The sequence below is a fragment of the Vidua chalybeata genome, chromosome 10 (assembly GCF_026979565.1).
Source record: "Vidua chalybeata isolate OUT-0048 chromosome 10, bVidCha1 merged haplotype, whole genome shotgun sequence".
Lineage (NCBI taxonomy): Eukaryota > Metazoa > Chordata > Aves > Passeriformes > Viduidae > Vidua > Vidua chalybeata.
In genome coordinates, this window is record NC_071539.1 from 19,891,525 (window position 1) to 19,916,091 (window position 24,567).

Consider the following 24,567-nt stretch of genomic DNA (forward strand, 5'->3'; position numbering starts at 1 on the left):
TTTAGAAATTGAAGTGCTTCTGATACCCTAAAGAAATTCAACAAAAGGTGACCGTTCTATAGACACATTTAGTCACTCCTTGGTGAAGCAATACAAGAGCAATACACTGCATACACTCTGCTTGAGTATTTGCATATAGGTAAATTAGAAAAGGCACTACTAGTTTTCCCTTTCTTTTTCATATTTTTTCTTTTTTTCTTCCTTGTTTATTTCACTTGCAAAAGATCCAAGAGATATCTCCTTTTTTTCGGACAGGTTGAAATGAAGGAGTTGGATGTTTTGAGCACAGAGGGACAGTGCTCCCTGTGAGGACACAGATGAGAGAGAGGTAAGTGGTCAGATTGCTTTATCCCAGTATTTTTGAGAAGAAAGCCTGGAATTTTGGCTTTGGAAGGCATTTGCTTACAGGTAGCTGGGTGGTGTGAACTCACCACAGCAGGGAAGGAGATTTTGGCACCGCAGCTGGAGATGAAGTGAGCAGTAACACTACCCCACCACCAAGACAGGTTTTCCTTTTTAAATTCAAAAGTCCTTTATTTGCCAAAAAAGAATATAAAGTAAAAATACAAAGAGCAAACCATGCCACCACAAAATGTCTCCAAAACTACTTTTACAAAGTATGAGAACTTTTATTATTATTATTAAATATTCCGTTTCTAACCCCCTCACCCAGTGATACAGTGAGAAGATGAGCACACAAGGGGAAGCTCTGTTTATGTTTTTCTTACAGTAGCTTGTGCTCATCCCTGAGGTTCAATTTTGTTTGCATAGACCTAAGATACTGATCTAGAGACGCCAAATCCATACTGTTACAATGATATTTCAGTGAACTTAGCGTTGGTCTTTCAGGACTATTTTGTTTTAGAAACTAAACCCAGTACCTTGGTTAGAGTGTCTTGAGTCAGCTTCGTTAAATCCTTGGTTCAGGAGAGCAGGGAAGCTTTGGAATCCCTCTTTGCTGCCCATGTCTGTTCTGCAGCACTTGCCCCTCAGAGGCAGGAGGGGAGCTGGAGCAGTGCCCAGGGTTCACTGCCAAAAACTGGGATGCAGCAAGTACTACTGAGAAAAAATCCAACTAGTACCATTCCAGCAGTAGTACTGAGCCATACCTCCCATCTTAGTACTGCAGAGAGAAAATATTTGTGATACAACAGTAAAAAGCAAGGGGCTTGTAAGAACACAGGGCTTCAATTTGCTAGACAAAAGCAGACTAGAAACAAATAAGCACAATCATATTTTTATCATGCAAAACTGAATTTTACTCACTTTTCTGACTACTTGTAAGGAAAAAGCCTTCAGTGTGAGCTGGATGTGCACTGAAAAATGCAGGATGTGTCCTTCCCAGGATGCAACATCTGAAGTGGCACTGACATGGAGTCAGGAGGCAGAGCCAGAGCCAAGGGACTCCTGCAAATCTTTTGGGCAGGGATTCTGGGGCTGCTTCACTGCAGCTGAGCAGCCCTGCTGGCTGGACACATGCACCCTTGACTATCCCAGAAAAAAGCAAATTTGGGACACAAGTTCCCAAATTTACCTCACTTAAATTCTGCAGAGTTACAAACCTTCCATCCAGAGCAGCTAAGTCACAAGTGGGGTGTAGAACAACTCCTCTATGAATGCACATGTGCCTGCTGAATTGTGCTTATTTTCAAGTACTTTAGGGACAGAGAATGGATTTCCATTCCTGGAATATTACTGCAGATTTTGCACTGCCACCACAGTAGCAGTGGCTTCTACAGCTTGTCCTTCTATTCACATAGAATGCAAAATATTTGCTGTAATTTTTTTTTTTTAATTAGCTTGTGTTGACCTACCAGAAAGCATGGATTGGGTTTGGATTCATTCTATTTTGTTGTAGCAGTACTGGATGTCTGTTTGAAGGAGAGAGGGGGTGGGTTTGGGCTCAGCAGAGCAGCTATCAGCTTCCTGTCTCCATTTATTTAACCAAACCTTGGGAAGGCAGCTGGTGAGTTTTACCAGACTCTGGGTTCTGACTTCTGCAAAGAAAGGCACCAGTTTAGGCTGGTGGGGTGTGAGGTGGGAGCCTGAATTCAGGCATGAGTTGAATTAAAGGCCCTCTGCAAAAGGCAAATAAGAAGGACTCTGAAGTGGTGGGTGACTGAGGCTTTCCAGAACTGGCAAACAAGCCACTGCAGTACTGCTGCTGCTGGAGGACCATGAGGGTTCCATTTCCTTTTGAGGAATCTTAGTCTTTGGAGAGATGCAAAGAGACATCAAACTGAAAGGCTCCTCTGGACCATGGCAGTGAGTGAGGGGTGGACTCTTGCTGTGCCCAGGTTCTTCTCAGAAAAACGTGGCTGGAGCTGGTTACAAGCAGCAGCTGTGGGACCTCCATCCTGTGTCCATTCCTGCAGTCAGTTCCTTGGTGGTTCTGCATTTGGGCATTTGTGGAATCACCCCCAGGGAAGGTTTTCCCTTCAAGGTTATGGCAGTGATGGAGATGGGATCCAGACATGCTGTGTGCTTGCTGCATTCCAGGGGCTTGTCTTGGTTTGGTCGGGGTGCTCCCTGCTTCACCTGTTACTATGGGATGCAGGTCACCTGGCAGGGCCTTTGCTACCAATGTGGGCATCCAGAAGTTTCCCAAATACCAAGTCCAGGATCCTGGGGGGTGTGTATGCATCTGGTCAGTTCAACCTGAAACCTTTCTCTCTTCCCGAGTTTGATTGTGGGAGAGTTCTGACCCCAGGGAAGCAGCAGCACATCCCCCTGGGCAGTGGCAGGCAGGCCTTGGGCTTCAGAGGCTCCTGGAAAAGCCCAGACTGCACTGGAGTGATCAGCCCGGTCCTCATTTGGATACTGACCCCTGGAGGCACTGCAGGGATCCAGTCCCGTCCTGTCCGTGGGGACACACGAGTTCTGCAGTGCCCGGGTGTGCTCTGCCTCCAGGGCAGGGGCAGGCAGCTCCCAGGAATTCTGGCAGGAGGCACAGCTTGAGGCTCTCACAGGGAGGTAGCAGGAGATACAGGGCACACACAGCAACCCAGCATCACAGACTGGGCACAGCTGGGAGGGCTCAGACCTGTCCCAGCTGAGAAGGTAAGGCCCAGACCTGCTTGTACATATATGAGGGCTAAAATTAAGAATTTGTTCTAATCACCCCTGTGCTGAACCACAGTCCCTGCTGGCCAGAAGGGACAGCTGCAGCAGCAGTGTGTGCTGAGAGCAGAGATATCACTCGTGATTCTAGGGGGAAAGTCCATTTAATTTTGCACTTAAAGCAAGAATTCATTAGTTACAGCATTTCTTCCCTGAGCCTGGGAGAAAAATTAATTTTGGCAATAATACAGACTAATTCCTTTACTGGTTAAAAGAGGGGGTTGCTTTTTTTCTTCATTATCTCAGCTTAGTCTCTTGGTTAAAGAGGTTGAAGAAGGCTACAGGAGAGGAGAACACAGGCATGGACGGAACTGGTGCACACCAGGCACAGCAGTCTCAACACAGTGGCTCAACAGCAGAGATCTGTATTTGCTGTAAATACTCTGCAAAACACTTGTACAAAGTAGAAATCTACACAGACAAAGCTCTGGCCAGAGGCAGATGAGCACAGGAGGGGACACAGGGCTAGAACAGGTAACTCTGTCTCAAATTCCTAGAGAACATGATGTGGTGTAGTGCTGAAACTGCTCACAGATCCACAGCAGTGAAACAGTCCAGCAGCCAGTGGAAGAGCTGGGGGCAAAGGGATTTCATCTCCCCATGCACAGGCACGTTCCCTTTGTTTCCAGGACAGGAAGGAAAAAAAGAACTTCACTGTGACCTGTGTTTTAAAAGATTTCTAGACACACATTGAAGTTAATTTGGCAGCTCTTTTGTCACTCCTGGTGTAAAGCCAAGGGGACAGAGTGGCACAGCACAGAACTGAGAAATGACCACTACAGATGTTGCATGCAGCTGTTACAATCATTAGATGCTGGCATTTATTGCACATCTGGGGACATAACAGAATTTATATATAAATGAAACAAGGTGCAATCACCATTTTCAGTGAGTGTGCACAATAACACATTGTAAAAAGCCTTTTCATAGAAATTACCTTATTGCAATTACACAGGAAGACAAAAAGGGGTCTCAAGTTTCAGTGTACAAAATAAAGCACATTGTTCCAATGACAGATTTAAGGAAAACCCCCAAGTGCCTTGGGACTGAATGCTATCCAGTTTGAAAGACATGGGGTGTCTTCCACTTCTCTATGCTCAGAGATCTGAGATAATTAGCTTGTCTGACTTGTCTCCAGTTTCAGGGGGAGGTAAGACTTCATCTGTGTCATAGTCATCTTCACATGATCTGCAAAGAGAAAAGGTGTGTCTTTAAAAGCTGCATTTTGGTTTTCGGGGCTGTTATTTCAGTGGTTACTAAGTCAGCTGGCTAAAATGCAGGAGCATGTGAGAGGTGAACCTTGAGGAGGAGATTCCTGAGGCATGAGGAAGAGGGTGGGAGTCATCAGTACTCTGACAGCAGACACGGATCTGTGCTCCCATCCAGCCTCGTCTCACTGGTGTTCAGCATTAGAAAATTTGAATCCAGCTTCAATAACAATTGTCAGGAACTCCCAGAGCCTCACTAGTTCAGTGTAGAAATAAAGTAATCCAACCACAGCCCTGGGCCCCAGAGGAGCCTTGGCTCAGAAACACCTGGTTCAAAGCATCTTCTGGCTGAGGTGTGTTTTGACAGACACAGAACAATTGTGGCCATGCTTTCATGTTCCTCTCTCCCTCGGTTGCAAGTTTGATATCCAGGACGGAGCATTTATGGTCTGAGGAGGTTTGGTGGGAATTCCCAGCTCCAGCTCACTATCCAGGCTGGCTGGGTTCCATGACCTGCAGCACAGGATATGGCTCTGGAGCTCTCAGCTCATTCCTAGTCCCAAGAAATGATGTTATTAAGATGTTTCCCTTCAGTCACAGCATACTATGAGTTAGTTTTGCAGGGCTCCCAAGAAATTAAAGTTCTCCCTTTTGTTCTAAAGCAAGGTTGCTCACAAAGGAAATGCTGGAGCATTTGTGCTCCAACTGCAGCATTGGTACTCCAATGGCCAGGATAGGAATGGCTTTTTGTGTTCAGTGGTAAACTGGGCTGCAAAAAGGTGAACTCTTTTGGATAGCCCAGCATGGATGTGCCAGGAAGGAATTGTTTACGTCCTCCTGTGGTGTTTTTCCCTTGGCTGACCCATATGCAAGCACAGCAAACCCTTGGGAGGCTGTCAGGGTCTGTCCTGCTCTAGACAGGATGCTCCCTGTGTGCAGGGGAGACCAGCCCAGACATTCCTGAAGAACACTGTCCTCTCTCTCTTCCATAAGGAAAGCACCTGCTTAGTAATTCTGCCACCTTCTGGATTCTTGCATAAGTGGGAGAAGGGAAACGGTCTGGTCTGGATCCTCTTCTGACCACATGTGCAAGGTTGCCAAAATATGTGCAATTTGCATCCTTCTTGCCTCGATGGTGCCTGTGGGGGCTTGTGTTGCCCTGCCTCTCCCATCAGGAATGGACTGGGAATGTTTGCAGGTGCCTCAGCTTCTCTAATCTCTCCTTGGTTTAAAGGATGCAGCTGAGGAAAACTTTGTTTTGCCATTTGAATGCTGTTCTTAGAATGTTCCTTTTGTATCTCCTTTTCCTCCAATTCTACCACCTTCTGTTAGCCTTGTCCCTTTCTCTCCTACAAATGGAACATGACTTCTTCCCTGCACTGCACAGTCACCAGGGGAATGTGCAGCTGAAGCAGCTGGAGCTCCATTGTAATCTTTTTCTTCAGGCATCTTTTGCTTCTGCACTAAACCCTCTCATGTCTGCTTCCAAAGTACTTCCCACTGTCCTTTCCCAGTGAATTACTCCTCCACTGCACTGGTTTGCTCCTTAAGGCTCAACAGTGCCTGCCTTTTCCATCCTGGAATAAATGCTTTCCACCTTTATAGCTCAGGAGCTTCTCTGGGATGCTTTTGAACAAGATTAGCACTAAAGGCTCTCCCCCCAGGCCAGTTTCAGAACTTCAGTCCCATGAAAACAAATATGGGTTTGTGTAGGTTAAATACCCATTCCTTAAACTCAACTGTGGCAACCCTAGGCTGTTCAGAGGAGGGAAATTACTCCAGGGAATTCTTTGTCCTTCCTTCTGGCAAACACACATTTTGGCTCTGCGTGGTTCAACGATATCTTTATTCCCCCTTTCCCTTCCTCACACTGCTGGGTTCTGGGAATGGAGCAGATGAGCCATCAGACAACTGGAGGGAGACAAGAACAATGTCTAAGCTGCCTAAACCAACATCCTCTGATCCTATGCCTCCGTCCCCCCTCTCCACCCTGAGCAGGATGCTCTGCATTGTGCCCTGGCTCCATGTTGCTCAGGGGACATTTTCCTACCAGCAGCTGATAAAAGATGCTCTTCCTCCTTCTTTTCCTTCCCTTGTAGAAAGATCTCTTTCCCTGAAGACAAAGCTGGCTGAGGCTGAGTTCTGGGACAAGAACCAAGCACTGCTGCCCTGCCCTGCAGGGAAGGCTTGGCTTGCTGCAAAACCAAGGCTTGTATCTGCATCAAAGGCTTGTGCTGGCCAGAGCCAGCTGTTGGTGCTGCCTCCAGAGAGCAGTGTGAGTATCCATTCCCCAGGGACAGCCTCTCTCTGTGGAATCCCACACAGGTCAGAGAGCAGAGTGTGGCTGAGAAGAGCTCAGACCAGCTGAGGCTTCCAGTGAAATGTGATGCTTTATTGTTGTCTCGAGCATGACAAGACCTTCCTCTTATTTTTGGTGACTGCAGCTCTCAATGGAGTCCAGCATCCTGGAAGTATCTGTGGATACTGCAGTATCCACTGCCTTGATGAGATTCCCATTCTGGGAGCAGGGCTCTCTCCTGGGCATGCCTCAGCCAGCTTTAGACTGACTGGCTTTAGAAACTTTCCTTCCAGAGAAGCAGGGACAGGGCTAATCACTGTAGTGGGACACACTCATTAATGCATCTGTGATTGCTGAATGATGGTTGTTTTCAAATGTATTCATAAGACAAAGACCATATTTCATGTTCTGCCAGCTAACTTAGCCAAAAATCTTCCAGTCTCTCCCAGAGCTCACCAGGAATTGTCTTGGTTCTGTCCCCGCTCCCCGTTTCTGTCATCCTCAAAACACAGCAGAAATTATGTATGTGCAAAAACTCAATGGCTCTTTCTGGCAACTTTGTCTGGGCATCCAGCTCTTTGTTTTTCTTTTTCCTTTCTTTTTTCCTTCGTGGTCTGTTGCTATGCTCCACAAATGAGATCTAATCCTGCTGCCATGACTACAGAGCTTTTCAGGGGCTCTTAAAAGCTAGCAGCCAGGTTGCTGACATGCTCTTTGCAGGAAGACACAGAGCTGCTTCAGACCAAAAATCTGACACCACCTGTTACTCTTCCCCTGATTTTGGTGACTTTGGGAATTCATGGTCCTGCATGAAGCTTTAATGGCAACCTCCTGTTTCTTTTCTGTGCTGAGGACACAGGTGTTGCAAAGCAGCTGCAGGGAATGCAGCAATTTCATCTTCCATTGTGAAGGCCAGAGAAAAGGCCAGGCAGCTCAGAGGGGCTGAGGGAACAGCCTGTTGCTGTTTGGATGCACAGGCAGAGAGGGGAACAGCTCTTAATAGCTTTGCAAATCTCTGTGGCTAATTAGTAGGTGCTACTGTTATCTCAAGCAATTTCCAGTGTGGGAAGTTTTGAAAATGATGCAATTTTCTCAATACTCTACTGGCTCTATAAATACTGCTTAAGACTGGATGCAATCCTGAATCAGGCAGGATTAACACAGGGTAAGCATTCTTTGGGTGGTTGAAAGAAATATTCTCAAGAAGACGCCAACACAGACACAAATCTAAAGAAAGATTAGACTGAGTCTCCATTTATCTGCAGGAAGCCCTTGCTCACAGAGAAGTTCTGGAACAACTGCTCTGCCTAAATTCACTGGCTAAAGATAGCTGATGTGTCTGTCCAGAATGCTGAAAACTGAGTGTAGGTATTGAAGAAACCAAATGTTTACAAAAAAGTCTCAACAAACTTAGTAAATGAATGAAAATATTGATGTATAACTTACAAAGAGCACAGACTAATAGACAAAGTTGGACTAAAGAAAATCTCTGCTAGGTATAATAAATGTAACAGAGCTGCAGCTTCTAATCTATGACAGTGTGACATGGTCAATACACGGCCAAGACCAGCAAAAGTCTTTTGATCTCTATTTTTGTATGGTGACCAAAACAAATAGGCTTTGCCTTTTTCCCCCCTCCACAGATGTGTGCAGCTGATCCAAGTGGCTGCCCCCCAACACTACTCCACTCCTGCTGTAGGAGCAGCTGTCCTGGGCCTCACGTGCTCCAGAGTGCAGTCCAAATGCTCACTCCACTGCTGCACTCCCTCTGCTGGCAGTGGCAGCACGTGCCCCCACCGGAGCCCAGCTGGAGGCAGCTGTGTGTGCCCAGGGCAGTGCCCAGGGTAGTGCCAGGCCCGTGCTCACCCCTCCTGGAGCTGCTCATTGCCAGACTCCTCGGCCACCAGGATCTCGTACTCCTCAGCCGCATACCTGTCCCAGTCTGAGGGCTCGGGGCTGTCGCTGTCCATGTCCTAAAGAGATCACACAGTCAGCCTCCAGGGTAGTAAAGAATGGATGGAAACAGCCAGGCAAAAGTTGCCTTAACTGAGAAAGTCACAACCATCTTGGAGTGTTTTAACATCTGCACATAAAGGACTATGAAAAAATACCTCTCAGGGTCTGTAAAACTCAGCATGTGACCTGAGATGCCAACAAACTATATCTGCTCCACTTCAGAAATGCAACCACCACACACTTGCTGTGCTCTAGCTCAGCTTGTGCACTCCATACAGGACAGAAGAACTCAGTGGTTTCACATCTGTCCATCAAAGGTTAATTGTAACTGACCTTTTGAGGGACTCTTAACAGTTTGCTAAGTAAGGGCAAGTTTTAGAGAAGATTACAGGAACACCTCTATAAGTACCTGGCCCTCTGCCATTTACTACAGGATGGGGATAGCAAGTTATCCCCCGGTCCCACTTGACTGCTTTTATGATGATCCAGTTTAAGCGAACAAACCAAGTGGTTCTGTCTTGGGATGTATTTAAGCCTTGAGTCATGGAACCACAAAGTTTCTATTGCAGATTATGTAGGAACAACTGTGAGGGAACCAGAGCTGGTTTTGGCATCCCCTCCACTTTTCTGCACTTTGAGCAGATAAGAGGCTTCTGGGAGACAATCATTAAGCTGTACTTGTGAAAAAAAAGTGTTCTTTTACTCAGTTGGATTTTCCCTACATCCAGGAGACCTCCAAAGATGAGTGTGAGATTTCCTTATTTAGAAATAAAGGCAATTTATACCTTTTGGACTGCAAAGGGATCCCTCTGTTCATTGTCCAGATATTTCTCTAAATTGAAGAAGGTGTTGAAGAACACATGAGCCATTCTGCACCTCTTCAGGTCTCGCAAGGTTACTCTTCCTACAGAAAAACCCCACATGGTTGTGTTACTGAGGTCTTACAAAGGTTTTAATTGTAACACCAGTAGGCTTCAATAGCACAAAATTCCTTCCCAAGTCAGTCAAGGATTTTAACATTATTCAATAAATGGGTGTGTTTATTAAGCTTAAATCTCACATACATATGGAGGCCTTTGACATTCATGTGAAATATGAAGGCATGTGAATGGGGATAGTTCCATTTTACAGTGTAGACTGTCAGCACATCCCACAGCTGGAGCACACAAGAATTGTTGACTCAGTCCCAGACAATTAATTCACAAGCTCTCTTGTTTTAGTATTTCAGCCCTCCTGATGAACAACATAATGGCCCAACATGCAGTAACTTCTGCCCTGTGACTCTCACACAGGGCTCTGCCTGTAGATGGGTTTCACAGTGGCTTTACCTTCTCAATTCAATGAAAGGGAATGAAAGCTCTGCCTAAACAGGACTTACCTTCCCTCTCTGGCTTAACGAGGTCCAGCATCTGACACAACAGGTCCTGGAAGGGCAGTGGCTCTATGCCCATCACCTCCATGCGCTCACACTGCTCCTCATAGAAGTATTCCAGCTCGTACATGGACAGCACCCCGTCCCCATCCAGGTCCATGCAGCGGAACCAGTACTCGATGCTGGGAACACAGCAGGGACACTGCAGACTGCACTGGGACATCCACACAGCAGAGACTGCAGCACTGCACATTCTCCCTACCCACCCCCAAGGCTCTTCTGCCACAGCCTGGCATAAACCCAGGGATGACAAGACACGTTGGGAAGGGTCAGGGCACAGGCCAACACTCCAAGCACCTCCTGCAGCACAGCCACACTCATTGCCTGTCTCACCTGTACCCTGTGTTCACTGTGCTGCAGCCCAAGAGGAGCTCACGTAGGGCAGGGAGTCCCTGCCTGACCCACCAGCAAGAGCTGGCCAAATAGAGCCAGCTCTGAGCCCAGGACACTGCAGGGACCTTGGTGAGAGAGAAGGCAGCTGTGTCATGCACTCATTTCTTCCTTTATACACAAGGCAGAGCTCTCAGGCAGCTGCACTCTGCATCCCTCCTCCCCTCTGGAGATTCCAAGCCTGGAGTTCTGGATTCTTCTTCCCTTGTTATGCGTAAGATTCCTCGTGCTAACGCTCACATACACACCTGGATCATCTCGGCACAGCAGTCTCCTCCTGGCTGTACAAATCAGGCCACAGGCAGGTTTTACAAAGTGCCACACTGAGGTTTCCCCACAAACCCTCCTTACCCACTCCACCTATGAAGGGATGTGCCCAACTGCTGCCATCACCTCAGGAGTGTGTGCTCAGAGCCAGTGCCTCATGGCATGAGGTCATCAAAGGCACTGGTGACTACCAAGACATTAAAAATTACAAGAAAACTCTGCTTCTATACAATTTTTCCTCAAGAAAGGCAAATTATTTGACCAACCATTACCAGTAAGATGTTTTCTTTCTAACAACCTCCAGACCCCAAGCTGCTCTCTCCTGTAGAAAGTGGTAGGTCACAGAAGTTTCCATGCCTTATTTGCTCATCTCAATGATTTTACTAATCCACAGAAATCAGTCTCACCTTGTAGCACTCCTTTTGTCTTCCTCTGAAATCAAGAGCCACACAAAATCCGCGTAACTCATGCGCCCTTCCTTTTGAACTTCAGTGCCTCTAGAAGACACGGCAGTAAAAGAATAATTAAAAATCACCAGGCCCCTAAAGATGTCATCAAAGATATTTTTCAAATCATTAGCGAGAGAAAATGGGGCACTGTCACCTATTTAGCCATTACTCCCTGCACCCTGCAGCACCAGGTACAGCATTTGCTGCCTTTTATCACTGCAGAGCTGAAGCTCATCTGCCACATCCCCTCCCACAGCACATCCCTTTTCAGAGACTTCAAAGCAGTGCTCTCCAGCTATCCCTGTGCCATGTCTTCCAGCTATGCCCAGTTATCCCATCCTATGGGATTTTTATTTTGTTTTCTGAAGTTACCCAGAAGTCTTGCTCCATGTTCAGGCAGCTCCAGCTGGAGCATCCTTTTGGAAACCATTCTGATCACGGGCATTTCTGAGAATAACTTGTATTTCTCAGCCTGACAGAAACTGCCTTCACTTCTTCCCCCAAGCAGTGTGCTACTCCTTACCTCACCACAGCACCGCTGAATATCCGCTCAATGATCCTGTTTGACAAAGCTGGAAACAAGGAAAGCACGGAGAAAATGAAGCTACAGCTCACAGCAATAACTACAATCAGTTGTTCATGCTGAATCCACACAAAGCCCCTTCCCATTGTTAAAAGAAGGCTCTAACTACACCGTCTGTCTAACCACCCTCTGGTTTAGCAGCATTTTCTAAAACCCCAAGATGATTGTCCCAGTGTGTCTGCCTTTGTATCCTTCCAATGACCACAGTGTCCCACAAAGATGGCAACTGTTATCTGGATCCTTGGAAATGGGCATGCTACTCCTACTTTGCTGCAGTAGGATTTGTCACATAGAAGAAGGAGACTATCCCAGTCTGTACTGCAAAAGAAGTTCAGTTATCAAGCAAAAATGACACATCAAATCCCTACAAAACACTTTTGAGGAAAGGACAGGCTGTGGCAACCATGCTGCAGGGAAGACAATGAAACACCAGCATAAAGGTGAGGCTCTGCCAGCCAGGAGATATGTGTGGGATAGATTGTTATGGCAGAGCACAAGCCAAGCAGCAGGTACCAGCTCTGGGCAGGATTTGCACAGTGACCTCACCACCCCAGGCAGCTGAGCCCCACCTGGACTCCTTCTACACTCCTGTGGTCCAGGCACAGTTCTGGCACTGCACCCCATGGCTTCTCCCCTTAATCCTTGGCTCCCCCCAGCACCTCAGGGTGCCTCTCAAGCCTCCTGTGCAACAAATACTCCTTTCCACACTGCTGTAGTTTCCCAGCAGGGACCAATCTCCCAGATCACCCATCCCAAAGGATGCACTCCTCCATCCCCACCCACCCAGCCCTTTGATCAAAACTCCTGAGCCCTGTGACTGCCACGCTCCCCCAGAACCCCCGTGGCCTCTCCATAAATGCCTGCACTTGGAACACATGGGTGTTTTAGTCCTTTGTGGATTTGTATTCCATTAATTTATCTATGGCACTTGAACCTACCAAAACAAAGAGCATAACTTCTGGAAAGGAGGTTCTATTGTGAACTGAAGAGATACTCTCCAGAGTCCATCTGCAAGCTGGAACCCCCCAAGCTTCACTGGGCTCTGGATTCCTCTCATGCATAAGTAGATTGCACTTCAACAGTCTCTGAAGCTCCCATGGGCTTATCCTTCTTGTCCCTAATTCCAAGTTCCTGCAAAGCCCTCAGTAAATAATAAACCAGTTTCATGGCATTATTTTAGCCTTTCCTCCTGGCAGTGACCCACACATGAACAGAAGCTCCATCTGTAGCTACTCATGCATAAAATAGGGTGTCCTGCAGTTCTCTGTGTCTAAGCTTGTGCAACTCCTTCTCTAAAGCAACATTTATTTAAGAGATGGGTGGCTACATTAAAACTTTTTCTGAGGCATCAAATTAAGAAATTAAAGGCAGGCTTTAGTCTTCAGTAGGAACATTCTGTTTTCAGCAATACCCTCACCACATTTGCAGGCAGCATACCTTGATCACTGTACCTAGCCAGGTCCTTCTGGCTGATGTAAAGGTCATGGTCAGTATCCAGCTCCCAGAATTTGCAGTATATGACATAAAAGTGCTCGTAGGAGAAGTAATCTGTGATCTGATTTATGTCATCCTCTTCTTCCAAGAGAGCAAGAGTCTGAAAGGGTACAAATATAGTGGGAAATTAAAGCTGGATGAAGAGGCAGCTCAGCAGCTGAAGTGCTCCAGTTTCTCAGGAAGCTGGGTGAACACAGCCCTGAGAACTAACCCAAAGTGCAGCCTTTCCCCAAGAGATGTGGTTGCTGTATTCCTTAGCAGGCACTTACAGAGCACCTGGCTTGGCCATCCTGCTTAGCACAACATCTCTACCACTCTTGTTAACAACTTTTGCTCATCTTCAGCTCTAATGAAGAGTGAGGCAGAGACACAGGAACACAAACTGCTGTGTCAGCTGGGCTCCATGGTCTGGGAAACAATCCTGACCTGCACCAGAGACTCTGAGAGCCACTTCCAGCAGCATGTCCACAGTCTTCCACAGGACCTGAGGTATGTCTTTACACATCACACATCCCTGTCTGCCTCCTGAAGGGCAAAACCAAGTCTTGTTCCAGACTCACACCAGGACTGGGACAGGAGGGATGGACCCCAAACTAATCACATTGACTTCCCAGTGCTGTTGCAGGAATCATTCTGGTTTAACTGGGAGGCTCAGACAGATTTCCAACCATAACATCTGTTGACATGTCTTACTAGAAAACATTTAGTGCTAACATCCATGTTTCATTCCCACTTTATACCTCCCTGTCCTTCCTAGCAACAAGAGGCATTTGCACATTTCCCAGTGCCACCTCCCTACTTTTCTTCTTGGTGCTGAGGCCATGAGACACCAGAAGCCTTCTTGTCTAATAAATCATGGCTCCAATGAGCTGCAGGCCTGGTCCCTCCTGCCCTCACAGCCTCTCCCAAGGGAGCAGGCAAAACACAGCCTGAGCTATCCCAGGGAATGGTGTCCCCGGGCAGGCAGGCTCACTGGCCCTGCTACCCATAACCATAAAAACAGAGGCTGTGTTATGTGTTGGCACTGGTATTTCAATATCAACTTCCAGCCACCTCCACATCCAAGGAATCCAACTGAATCCAAAGAAAACTCTCCCATCCTGCTATCCACCAGGTTCAGTGACATTCTGGTAGGGATAACAGGACGGCATTGCCAGACTGTTGTGACTTGCTGACACCCAAGTCTCAACACCTTTGATCCATCACTCGCTGGCCTCTCCAGACTGTGTGTGTGTCTCTCTCTTTACAGACGACAATCACTGGGGAGCTTTTGCCATAATTACTTTTTTTCTTTTGTAGATCACACCTAAAGATGCCATTTAGACATGCAGCAAGGAGCTGAACTTCCCTGCTGCAGGAGATGAAAGGCAGAATAGATATGAAAGAGGAAAAATTGAGAGAATGTTTAAAGGGAGAAAATTAGTGAATAAAGATGCAGGATAATCCAGGAAGATCTATTTGTAACAGAGGTTGGAAAGGAACAGGGATCCCAGGGCATGAACCAATTCAAAGGAGCACTCATTTTTCCATTAGCTGATGGGGTCAAGAAGGGGAGATGATGTCTGAAAAGAGAAAGAATGTGAATTCATACTTTATGGGTTTGAGGAAGACAGCACTCTACACCTGGAAGGGCACAGGACACAGGAAGGGGAAATCTCACTGCTTCAGCCAGTCCTTCACATTTCAGCTCAAGATTTTCTGGCTCTTTAGGTTGGGCTGGACATGAGCAGCCTGAGACAGTCTTAACCTGGTGCTCTTTTGGACAAAACACACAGAGGACAGGGATCCAAATCCTGACATAAGGACACACTGCAGGCACTGGAACAAGAACTAAGCTCCATTCAGTCTCCTGTGGAGAACAGCTCCTGAGGTGCCTCATCCTGCAATTCCAGAGATATTCCTGACCAGCTGTCAGTGGGCTGAGGGCTGCCTAGGAGGCAGGAAATTGGCTCTCCTACCCCTGCCATTCCTGCAGCTCTTCTTGGCTGCTTGTGAGCCACTTCACATGGGTGCAATGCCATGTCCTGCTTCCCTTCCTGCTGTCTGGACCAGGAGCCAGACTGCTGCTCCATGTGGCCTCAGAGCAGGAAAACAGTAATGCCCTGACCTTCTCTCAGTGCCCTGGGGCCATTCCTGTCCTTGCTCTTCTCATCTCAACTCAGACACAGCTCCTCCAGTAGCCCCAGCAGAGTCCTGGCCCTGAGCACCTGGCTCACCCCACTGCAGCCCAGGTGCAGCTCCCTCACCACTCAGCCACAGGAACAAGGAATGCTGCTGCACTCTGGATCCTGCTCCCACAGAAACCCACGTACTTGCAGGAAGTTGCTTTTCCTCAGCTCTGTTAGAGTGATCTTCCCCGACCAGGATCGATTGACTGTGTAGAATATCCTCTGGATAACCTGCAACAAATGAACAGTGCTCTTGAAATCAACTCCTGAAACACAGAAGTTTGGGAATTTAAATGCAGTACCTTGGTTTATTCACTCATCCTCAGGAACCCTCTTTTTGAAAACGGTTTTGGGATCTTTTCTGTAGATACCACTATCCTTAATTGACTACACAGTCTGAAAGCAACATTTGCTTCTTAAACAGTATCATCCCTTTCCAGTGTGAAAACATTTTCATTCTCTCAACTGACCTCTTTGGGCATGCAGATGTATTACTTATGTCAGGAAACATGCTCAAAGTGCTGATGAATCACTTTGAGTTTTTCACGTTTAAGGGGATGTTTTTTGCATGGATCCCCAATGAAATAGGGTTCTAGGGGAGGAAAAACAAATTACTTCTGATTCTTCTGGTTCCTGCAGAGGAAGCAACACATGTAAATGAAAGGCACGGTGAATGTCTGACCCATTGTAACTATAACAATGCCTCGTGTTCCCAGTGCCTCTGCTGAAAGTAAGCAGTTCAGTAAGAAGTTCTGTTTGCAATTATTTTGGGCAGGTGTTAAACTTGTTTGGCTCCTTTCCAGATCTGCCTGTGGTGAAAGTGAGCAAAAATCATGGGGGAGAGGCACAGAACTCTCAGAAGCCAAAAGCAAACAGCTCCCAGTGTGAGACTGAGGTCACTCTCAAGCTCCTCAAAAAAAGCAAACAGACCTTCCCAATCTGCTCCTTGTCAGCTGTCAAATAACATCACAGAGTGGGGAAAAACAAATGTGTGACCAAGCACATGCAAGAATAAACCTAACAGGGCAAACAACAACAAATAAATATCACTGGCACGAGAAAGGAGGAATAGAATTAATTTGACTTATCAGCACTGAAATTTTGTTGACCAAACCTACCGCAAACCTTTGGTATCTCTAACGTGTAAGAACATTGGTAACCTTTAGTGCACACTGTTCCAACACAAAAATTAACTTTATACAACAATGTGGACATTACAGGGATTCATCAAGCTAGCAGATTAAAAGGGATGGATTTCTCTTTTAGCCAGAACTAGCTTCAAGTGGGCAACCACTACTGAAGGGCCATCTTTGGACTCAGTCAAACAAGTGCTGGTTCTTGGTCCAGAACAGATCCAGAACCAAGTATGAGATTGCTCCCAACAATCTGCTTTGAGATGGACAGTGAGACAGCAACTGATGATGGCACACACAACTCTGAGAGCAACAAGAATGAGGAGAGGATTAAAATGTATCCTGAAGAGACAGAATTGATTGATTCAACTTAGCTGAATGTGACACCTTTTGGTAACACTGCAGGCCCTTCATCACTCCAGGCCTAAGAGGTGGATATCCTGTTAAAGTTGGGTGTAATTTTAATTAAAAACAGACCAAAAACCAGATCTATCCTAACTGTAGCAATCACTGAGCAATGTTCTATGGCCTCTGCAGCACAAGATATCAGATTAGGTAATCATAATGATCCATTCTGGTCTTAAGCACAGTGTTTATTTCTTCTTTCACACCTCTGGTAGCCACTGTCATTCTGGTCTCTATTTCTGGACTTTGGCTTTTGCTTCCAGCTTGCACAAGAGCTCAGAGACTGGATTGGTCTCACCTCACACATAACCAATTATCACACCTGACAACTTCATAGCAACTCTCAAAAATACAGGGTGTTCATACCATTCCAAGGACTCAAAAATAGCAATCCCAAGAATCAGAAAGAGGACCCCATACCAGTAATTCTTCTTTTCCCCTGCCTGCAGGGTAGTAGAAAACAACAAACTATTCCCATTTGTGACACAAACTGTTTGTCTACCAGACCACATTGATAAAGATGTTCCATCTGCTCCCTCCTCACCTATCTGTAAAAAAAAAAAAGCTACTCAGAGGTAAAATGGGTTGTTCACATCTCTTACCATGTCTAGTCACTCACTGAAGGGTTTATTATTCAAATAATGGCCCAGTTTCCATGGACAGTACATAGTATATATCTCACTATAAAGTCTCAGTACTTATCTTTTTCTTTTCCAGGTTGTAAACACCAAGCTGTCAAAAAAAGCATTTGGGAAACATCCTAGATCATTACCCAGCCTGAGATGATGTGCAGCATGCAAGTTATACTTGTCACTCGGGCCATAACTGGCTTCATTCTTCTGAGTTCAGTACACAACCATAGACCCACAGAACATCTTGAGGTGGAAGAGGGCACAAGGATCATGGAGCCAAATTCTTAATTAGCCTTTGGAAAGAGGAGCCTCTTTCTACTTCCCCATTATCCTCATGTAATTGAGCTCCAGGCCCAAACCATTCATGGATGAGTTCCAGACCTTTCCTCAGTCTTCCCACACAAGAACAAAAGCAATTCCATTTCTGGACAAAACAGGAACCTTTATTAATCCCTGTGGCCATTGTCCCCTTACACTTTTACATTGATGCCACTGTATAAGCTGAAGCACTTTTCCACAAGCTTTAATATTTAAACTGTTTTTAGCACACAGCTTTCCAAGAGTAGCATGCACTGGTTTGAACATTTGGGTAGAAGTCACACTAAAGCTTTACAACAAATGCACAGGATAGTCTGTGATGTTCTGCATCATCTTCACCAGCTTCAGGAGTTGTCTCTGTTGTCTCTGTTGAAACAAACACAACTGGTTTAGTAATACAGTGGCCAATAAAACATATGCTACAGATGAAATTCCAGCCTGCTGTGTCCAAAAGGCCCCTTTAAAGGGTTCTGAGGTAGCAGTAAGAACTGAAATGTGCATTCACATCTTACCCATCCTAGACTGTGAGGTCACTCTCCAGAAGATTTCAGCCAAGTGATGCTGTACCCAGCAATGAACACATTGTCCTTATGGCCCTTGCCTGTAACACAAATATGAACTGTGATTCTTGTGTGGCAGCAAATACACCACTCTGTCTCTGTAAAGAGGTAAAAGGCACTCTACCTTGAAGCAATGAAAATCATCCCAGTGGTCTCAAAATCCAAGGACGAAGCTGTTTCCTTCATTGCCTCCTGGTGGAAATACTGGATTTTTTAACATTAAAGAGGGGTGTGCCAAACTGTCTGTGAAAGGAGAGGTGAGCAATAGGAACTCCTGCTATCAGAGAGCAGAGCCACTGCTGCAGAGGACCGAGTGCTGCCCCTCTAGATGGGCACAGCCTGCCCAGCAGCCTCCTGCCTCCCCAGGTGCTGGTCCTGCTCCAGCCCAGGGAGATTCTGCTGTCAGCACAGACCCCCAGAGCAGTGCTGTCCTGACAGCTGAAGGACAGCTTATCTTTGTCAGGTGTGCTGCTCCACAGCCCTCTCCTCAGCTCCAGGCACCACCATTCTCTGCTCCCTTTGGAGCAAGCCTTGGAATCCACCTGTGTCCCAGCATGGCCAGGAAGGATGCCCAAAGGCTCCCACTGCAGCAGGAAAGCACAGCAGACACACAGGCAGGATCAAGAAGCACTCAGGAGCTTCGTGTACTTATGGAAGTCTGGTTCTGTGACTGCTTTGGTGACACAGCACCAAACCCAGGCACCAGGGAAGTGGTGCAAAGGGAGAGAGGAAGAAAAAGGTGTTGCCCTTTAGCAGCAGCCTGCACTTCAGTTATCTGGAAGTGGAAGCTCAGCTTCACACAACTGGTCTCAGCTACATCATGCAGTGCCCCTGGTGAGTCCAGAAAAGGCAGCAAGGGTGATCATGTGAGGGATTACTCTACAAAGACATTTGTTTCTTGCCTGAAAAATACAGGAACAGTGTGTGATTTAAGAGGAACCCATAAAGGCAGATGCAGAGAATTGGCTTTGTCAGCAGCCAGGGCAACTACACGTGGCATTGACCCATGGATATTGCAGTCAGAAATCAACCCTAGTGTGACCTTAAACCTTTCAGTCTCACCCTTCCATACACTTGAAACACCAAATACCAGGGTGCATTGTACCACAGGCACTTTCCAATCTCACCCATTCATCTCCTCATGTGCCTCCATAATTCCCTGGCCATTCCTATACCTGTTCTGGCTTAATGTTTATGTTGTCTTGCTCCACAGGGACTAAACACATTGATTATACACTGTCATGTTCAAGTGCATCTAAAACATTTACAATGGATTCTCATTATACATTTTCATTAGTGTGACAGTTTAGGGTTTGCCCTGAAGAAGTGTCTTTGTGCCATCTGCTCCTTACAGGAAAAGCATGTGTGTGCCAGGAGCCTCCCAGCTGCCATGTGTGGTGCAGCCCCAGGCAGGCCCTGGCAAGCAAACAGGAAAAACTTTAAGCCCTGAGCCCTGCTGGAACACAGCTCCCACCAGGTTTGTCATTATTTGAATTTGTTACTGCTGCAGAGAGAAAACTTCCCAACACTTATACCTTTTATCCAGATTCACACCCAACAGCAGTCAAGCTCAAGGCCTAAAAAAAGTACAGACATACTTAGGTACAGTACCAGCCTAAGTGCTGACTGCAGAGCTGGAACAAAGCTACTGAACAAACCCCAGCCACAAAAGCTTGGGGACAGAGAGCTTGGACAGGCATCCTGGCAAAAGGAAGGTTGGACAGCAGATCCCTGGAGGCAAAGGGCGCTTTGTACTGAGGAACAGTCACAGATTCTCCAAGCCTCAATGACAGAAACCTTCACACAGGCAGTCTTCCATGTCTCAGCAGCCCAGCATAATTCAGGGTGACTTAGCAGCTCCCAAAGACCAAAGAACTTCTTTTCCATTCATCAAGCCAAAAAAGATGGTTTTATAGATTTGCTTAAGACCAGAAAGAACCATTATTAACCTTTGGAATAACCCTTGGCACACACAAGCAGATTATTTCTCTTTTGGAAGCAGTTGTTAAAATACCTATTGGTCAGTAATATTAAAAACACCTATATTTTTAAATAACTGAAGGATTTGCTGGTAGCAACAGTGACAGATCCCAAAGGGAGGCAGAGGCATCACAGAGGATCAAAGAAGCAGCCTACCGTTGTAATATACCGGGAATGGAACTCCGGAGCATCCTTCAGGAACGTGAGGCCAGGATGAGATTCTACCACATCCTGCAAGGTAAGAGAAAATGAAATGAAATAGATTTTCTTCTCCTTTTAATGCTTAGAAATTACTGGGTTTACCAACCAATGCTTTTGCTTACTATTGAAACTATTTGCAGCATTAACAACAAAACTGAAATCTTTTAATCTATCAATAGAACCTTCTATTACAGTAACAGAATGCATTTGCTGGGCAATACGCACCTGGTGGGCCAGTTTGATTTACTTAAGGACAGAAAAACAAAGGAAGAGAGTTAGTGAGTAGATGAAAAGTCATTTTCATTGAATGACACAAAAATTAATTAGTTGACCATGCAACTATCTCTTCTCCACGATTTTTGTTTTCCTCCATTCACTGAAGATATTAACACTTGTTAGGACTAGGTGTCAGAAATAAACATTCCTTGAGAAAGTCTCCATGTACAATGAAAGCTCTGTGAGCCTCAGAATGCTTACAGATACGATTAGTGCTTTTCCAAAACTCACTCGGACTACCTGTGGAGATGCCTCTTTCTCAAGAGGAGCTTTTTGTAAGTCAAACACTGGCTCACAATGCCAAATCTGCATGATCAAATCCATGGATAAACTGCTCAGATCCTGAATGAATCAGTTCAGATCCTGTATGAATCAACGCCTGTGTAATTTCTCCATGTCTGACTCCTCTACCCTTTAAAGGTGTTCCAAGTTCTGCTGTGCCTGTTCCATGCCATGGTGCCCTCAGGGGTGTGATATGCCCAAATTTTGGGCAGCATAACAGTATGTCTCAGATGGTGGTGTAAATCAAGGTAATTTTGCTGATCTCTGGCTGACTGATAGACAGGACTGTGCATGCCTTGGATTACACCAGGAGCTAAAGAGCAGAGCTGCAATCCACCAGGAAAGGCAGTGTGCCCAGTGGAGAAGAGATGAAGAGAAACATGGGAAAATTTACTCATCACAGCCCTGGTTCTGTTTGAGACACAAACAGCCAGCACAGACACAAAATCTTTCCCCAAAGCAGCATCTCCACAGAGGTTTTACCCAGAGGGCAGCACTGTGTGCGAAATCTAGGGATGTATGGAAAAGATCAGAAAAAGTGTAACTTCTGATCAGAGGAGCAGATGGACGTGATTTATAGACACTATAAAGAAGCCCTATCCAGACCTTGCATAAATGGCCACAAATAATTAAACAACTATACTTTGTTAAAGCTAATGAAAGGGAAAGATAGACATGAAACAAGGATGTGCAGATTTAGCCTGAATATTAGGGAAAAAATAAGCAGTGACATTTGTGCACTAGCAGGTTTAGAGACATATACAGAACAATTGGAACTGCAGAAATTTTGCCAAGATTTCCATGTGATACTGTATCTGGTAGTCTGGCTAGACAAATTTAATTATAACTGTCTTGCCAAGCAACTTTTACAACTTTTCCAATAAGTTTTTATGTTGTGCTTGACTATCAACAGCAGCAAGTATTTTTCCACAATATCCACATTGAGAAATGGGGCAAATTGCAGCCTGGTTACCAGGCACTGATAAATACGAATCCTGACAAGAGACCAGTCCTCAATGCCTTTAGCAGGATTTGTAGCAGCTGGTTTGGCACTTAAGCACTTCAAAAGCTTATTTCTATTTCACTCCAAAACGAACCCCACCCAGGTGCTGTTCAAACCAAAGGTCTGCTCGTCCTTGGTAAACATTTAATGCCATGGAAACAAAGAAGGTGCCAAGTGAACGCAGCTCTGTGCCCACCGTGCCTGCGGAGCTGTGGCAGTACCTGCAGCAGCGGGATGAAGTCCTCCTGTTGTAGGCAGTCACAGCCAGGCTTTGCCAGAAGGGAAGTGAACCTGGAGGCATCGTCGTGGCAGCTCCGCAGGATTCTGTGGGAGAGGGGAGGAGTTACTCCCAGCCCTTTGCACCGCCCAGGAGCCCCGGGAGGGTCACAAAGGCCTTACAGCACAATACACCTGTGCTGGGAGTCACTCAAATGCTGACCTCAGACTGCCAGCACTTCCTTCAAGGTCTTTCAGCTGCACCAGGGCACCCAGCAGGGATTTTTTACAGGTTAACACTGCTGTGGTAAAGCAGCTTTCTTACTATGCACCTGTGAAATCAGGGTAAGCAACCTGACTCTTACCAATGCTGCAGGCTCACTCCAAGTGAACAGCACCAGCCCAATGGGATGCCACAGGATGTGCTCTCCAATGTAACCCTTCACTATACTGCAATATCTGGGGAGATTGCCAAACTACAGGGACTGAATATTCACCCAGAAAAATCACTTCTCAGAAGAAAAAAGGGTATCCCCAGTTAATTATGGCCTATCTAGAGCTGTGCACCAAATCCATAGAGAACAGCCTAACAAAGGCATTAGTAGGACTGAGCATTTGAAGAAGTGTGTAAACTCAGTCCCCTGTGGTTGGCAGTGTGCATCAGAGACTATCTGTCTCTGTCTTCTTCTCACACAAAACACTGCACTGGCCAAAGGTATCACAGTTATGTGATTCACTCCAGAGAAACTCATGAAGAGAGGAACTCCATGCCATTTACCAAACACTGGTAACAGAACACAACATTTGGATATATCAAACACCATGTTGTTCACATAGTATTAGGGAAACTCAGAAAACTACACTGTTTTCTTCATTAACTCTGAAAATACAAATGCACTGTAATTATTTACTGTGAGTGATTATTCACCACCTTCCTCTCTTGAAAGTGCATGAACATAGTACTGAAGTGGCTGTAGTTCTCCAGCAGAGATCACACTAACTTGTTTCCTGCTAATTCTGGCCTCATCACTCTGGGAAAGGCAGACTACAAAAAAAGGGTTCTTTTAAATAAGCAAAAAAATATTTAGCAATCCTTTTGGCTGCACATTCCTATCATGGTAACTGTCAATTTACAGATATACTCTAAATCAGCTGCAGAAAGTGTCTTAAAATACCTGTCACATAAAGATGAATCCCAAAGCCCTGTTTTAGCCACAAACAAAAAGATCTGACATTCAGAAGTGTTTTATATTGAGCAATTCCTATAGAACTGACAAGCAGTGAGCACATGGCAGTTTGAGAAGTCAGTCATCTACTAAGAAAATTGAAATTAGGCTTCACAGCAACTAAAGATACCTGGTATAAAGTTACACCTGTGTTCACATAGCTGCAGTTGAACTTTACCAGAAATACTGCATTTCTTCAGTTATTCAGCTTTCCAGCAAAGATTTTGTAACTGTCAGAGGGGAAGAGGAGGGGAAAAAAATAATATCTTTCTAAAAGAGCAATTAAGTGAGAAAAGCATACAAAACTTGGCTTGGAAATGGGTTAGTTAAAAAGATACAGAAGAGGGACATGACCACAGTCTGCAAATATCTGAAGGATGTGAAAATCAGAGAAGTGAAAATGTGGTATCATACATTAGGGATTAATTAGAAGTAATTGGAGGAACCTAAGGAAGGAAAATATATTGTCTGTATCAAGACAAACTTAGAGATCACAGTCGCCCCTAACATTTTTGTAATTTTGCCAGGGTAACTAGAAGCTGTTTTGACAACATCATCACAGGAAATACTTTGGGAATACAGGGTTAAAGGCTACGTCAAGAATCTGAAGAGCAGCCATTAAGTAAAAAATTGGAACTCTCTCTGGAGAGGAGATGGAGACGCTGTTCAGGTGTTTCACAAAGTAGACTAAAGCCTGAACTGCCCTGGAGGGAAAAAGATTAGGCAAGAGAACAAGTCTGCTCCATGTCAGAGCTGATTCCAAGCATGATGCATCCATCCAGAGCTCTCCACTTTCACAGTGTGGACTGTCAAACTCCACAGATAAATTCAATAGCTTGCTTGGGAAAGGTAGTAACTATTAAAGCTCCCAGAGTACCCAGTTATATGATGATGCTTATTTCTACATTCCTCTTTCTGTCCTGTAACACTATCACATACCTCCTCTCCCAGTTCCCAAATGGCACTTGC

General features: G+C 45.7%; 1 protein-coding gene across 1 annotated transcript in view; it reads right to left on the reverse strand.

The window, feature by feature from the left end:
* Positions 1-507: 507 nt before the first annotated feature.
* The window catches only part of PPP2R3A (protein phosphatase 2 regulatory subunit B''alpha), a 52,987-nt gene continuing 28,927 nt past the window's right edge, over positions 508-24,567 (reverse strand). Inside the window, exons 5-14 of the mRNA XM_053951651.1 lie at positions 22,378-22,480; positions 20,551-20,625; positions 15,511-15,597; positions 13,142-13,298; positions 11,645-11,693; positions 11,080-11,169; positions 9,962-10,137; positions 9,369-9,487; positions 8,494-8,600; positions 508-4,308 (exon numbers count right to left, since the gene is read on the reverse strand). Coding sequence (XP_053807626.1) covers positions 4,218-4,308; positions 8,494-8,600; positions 9,369-9,487; positions 9,962-10,137; positions 11,080-11,169; positions 11,645-11,693; positions 13,142-13,298; positions 15,511-15,597; positions 20,551-20,625; positions 22,378-22,480 — 1,054 coding nt within the window. The 3' untranslated portion in view covers positions 508-4,217. The remainder of the gene's footprint in view (positions 4,309-8,493; positions 8,601-9,368; positions 9,488-9,961; positions 10,138-11,079; positions 11,170-11,644; positions 11,694-13,141; positions 13,299-15,510; positions 15,598-20,550; positions 20,626-22,377; positions 22,481-24,567) is intronic.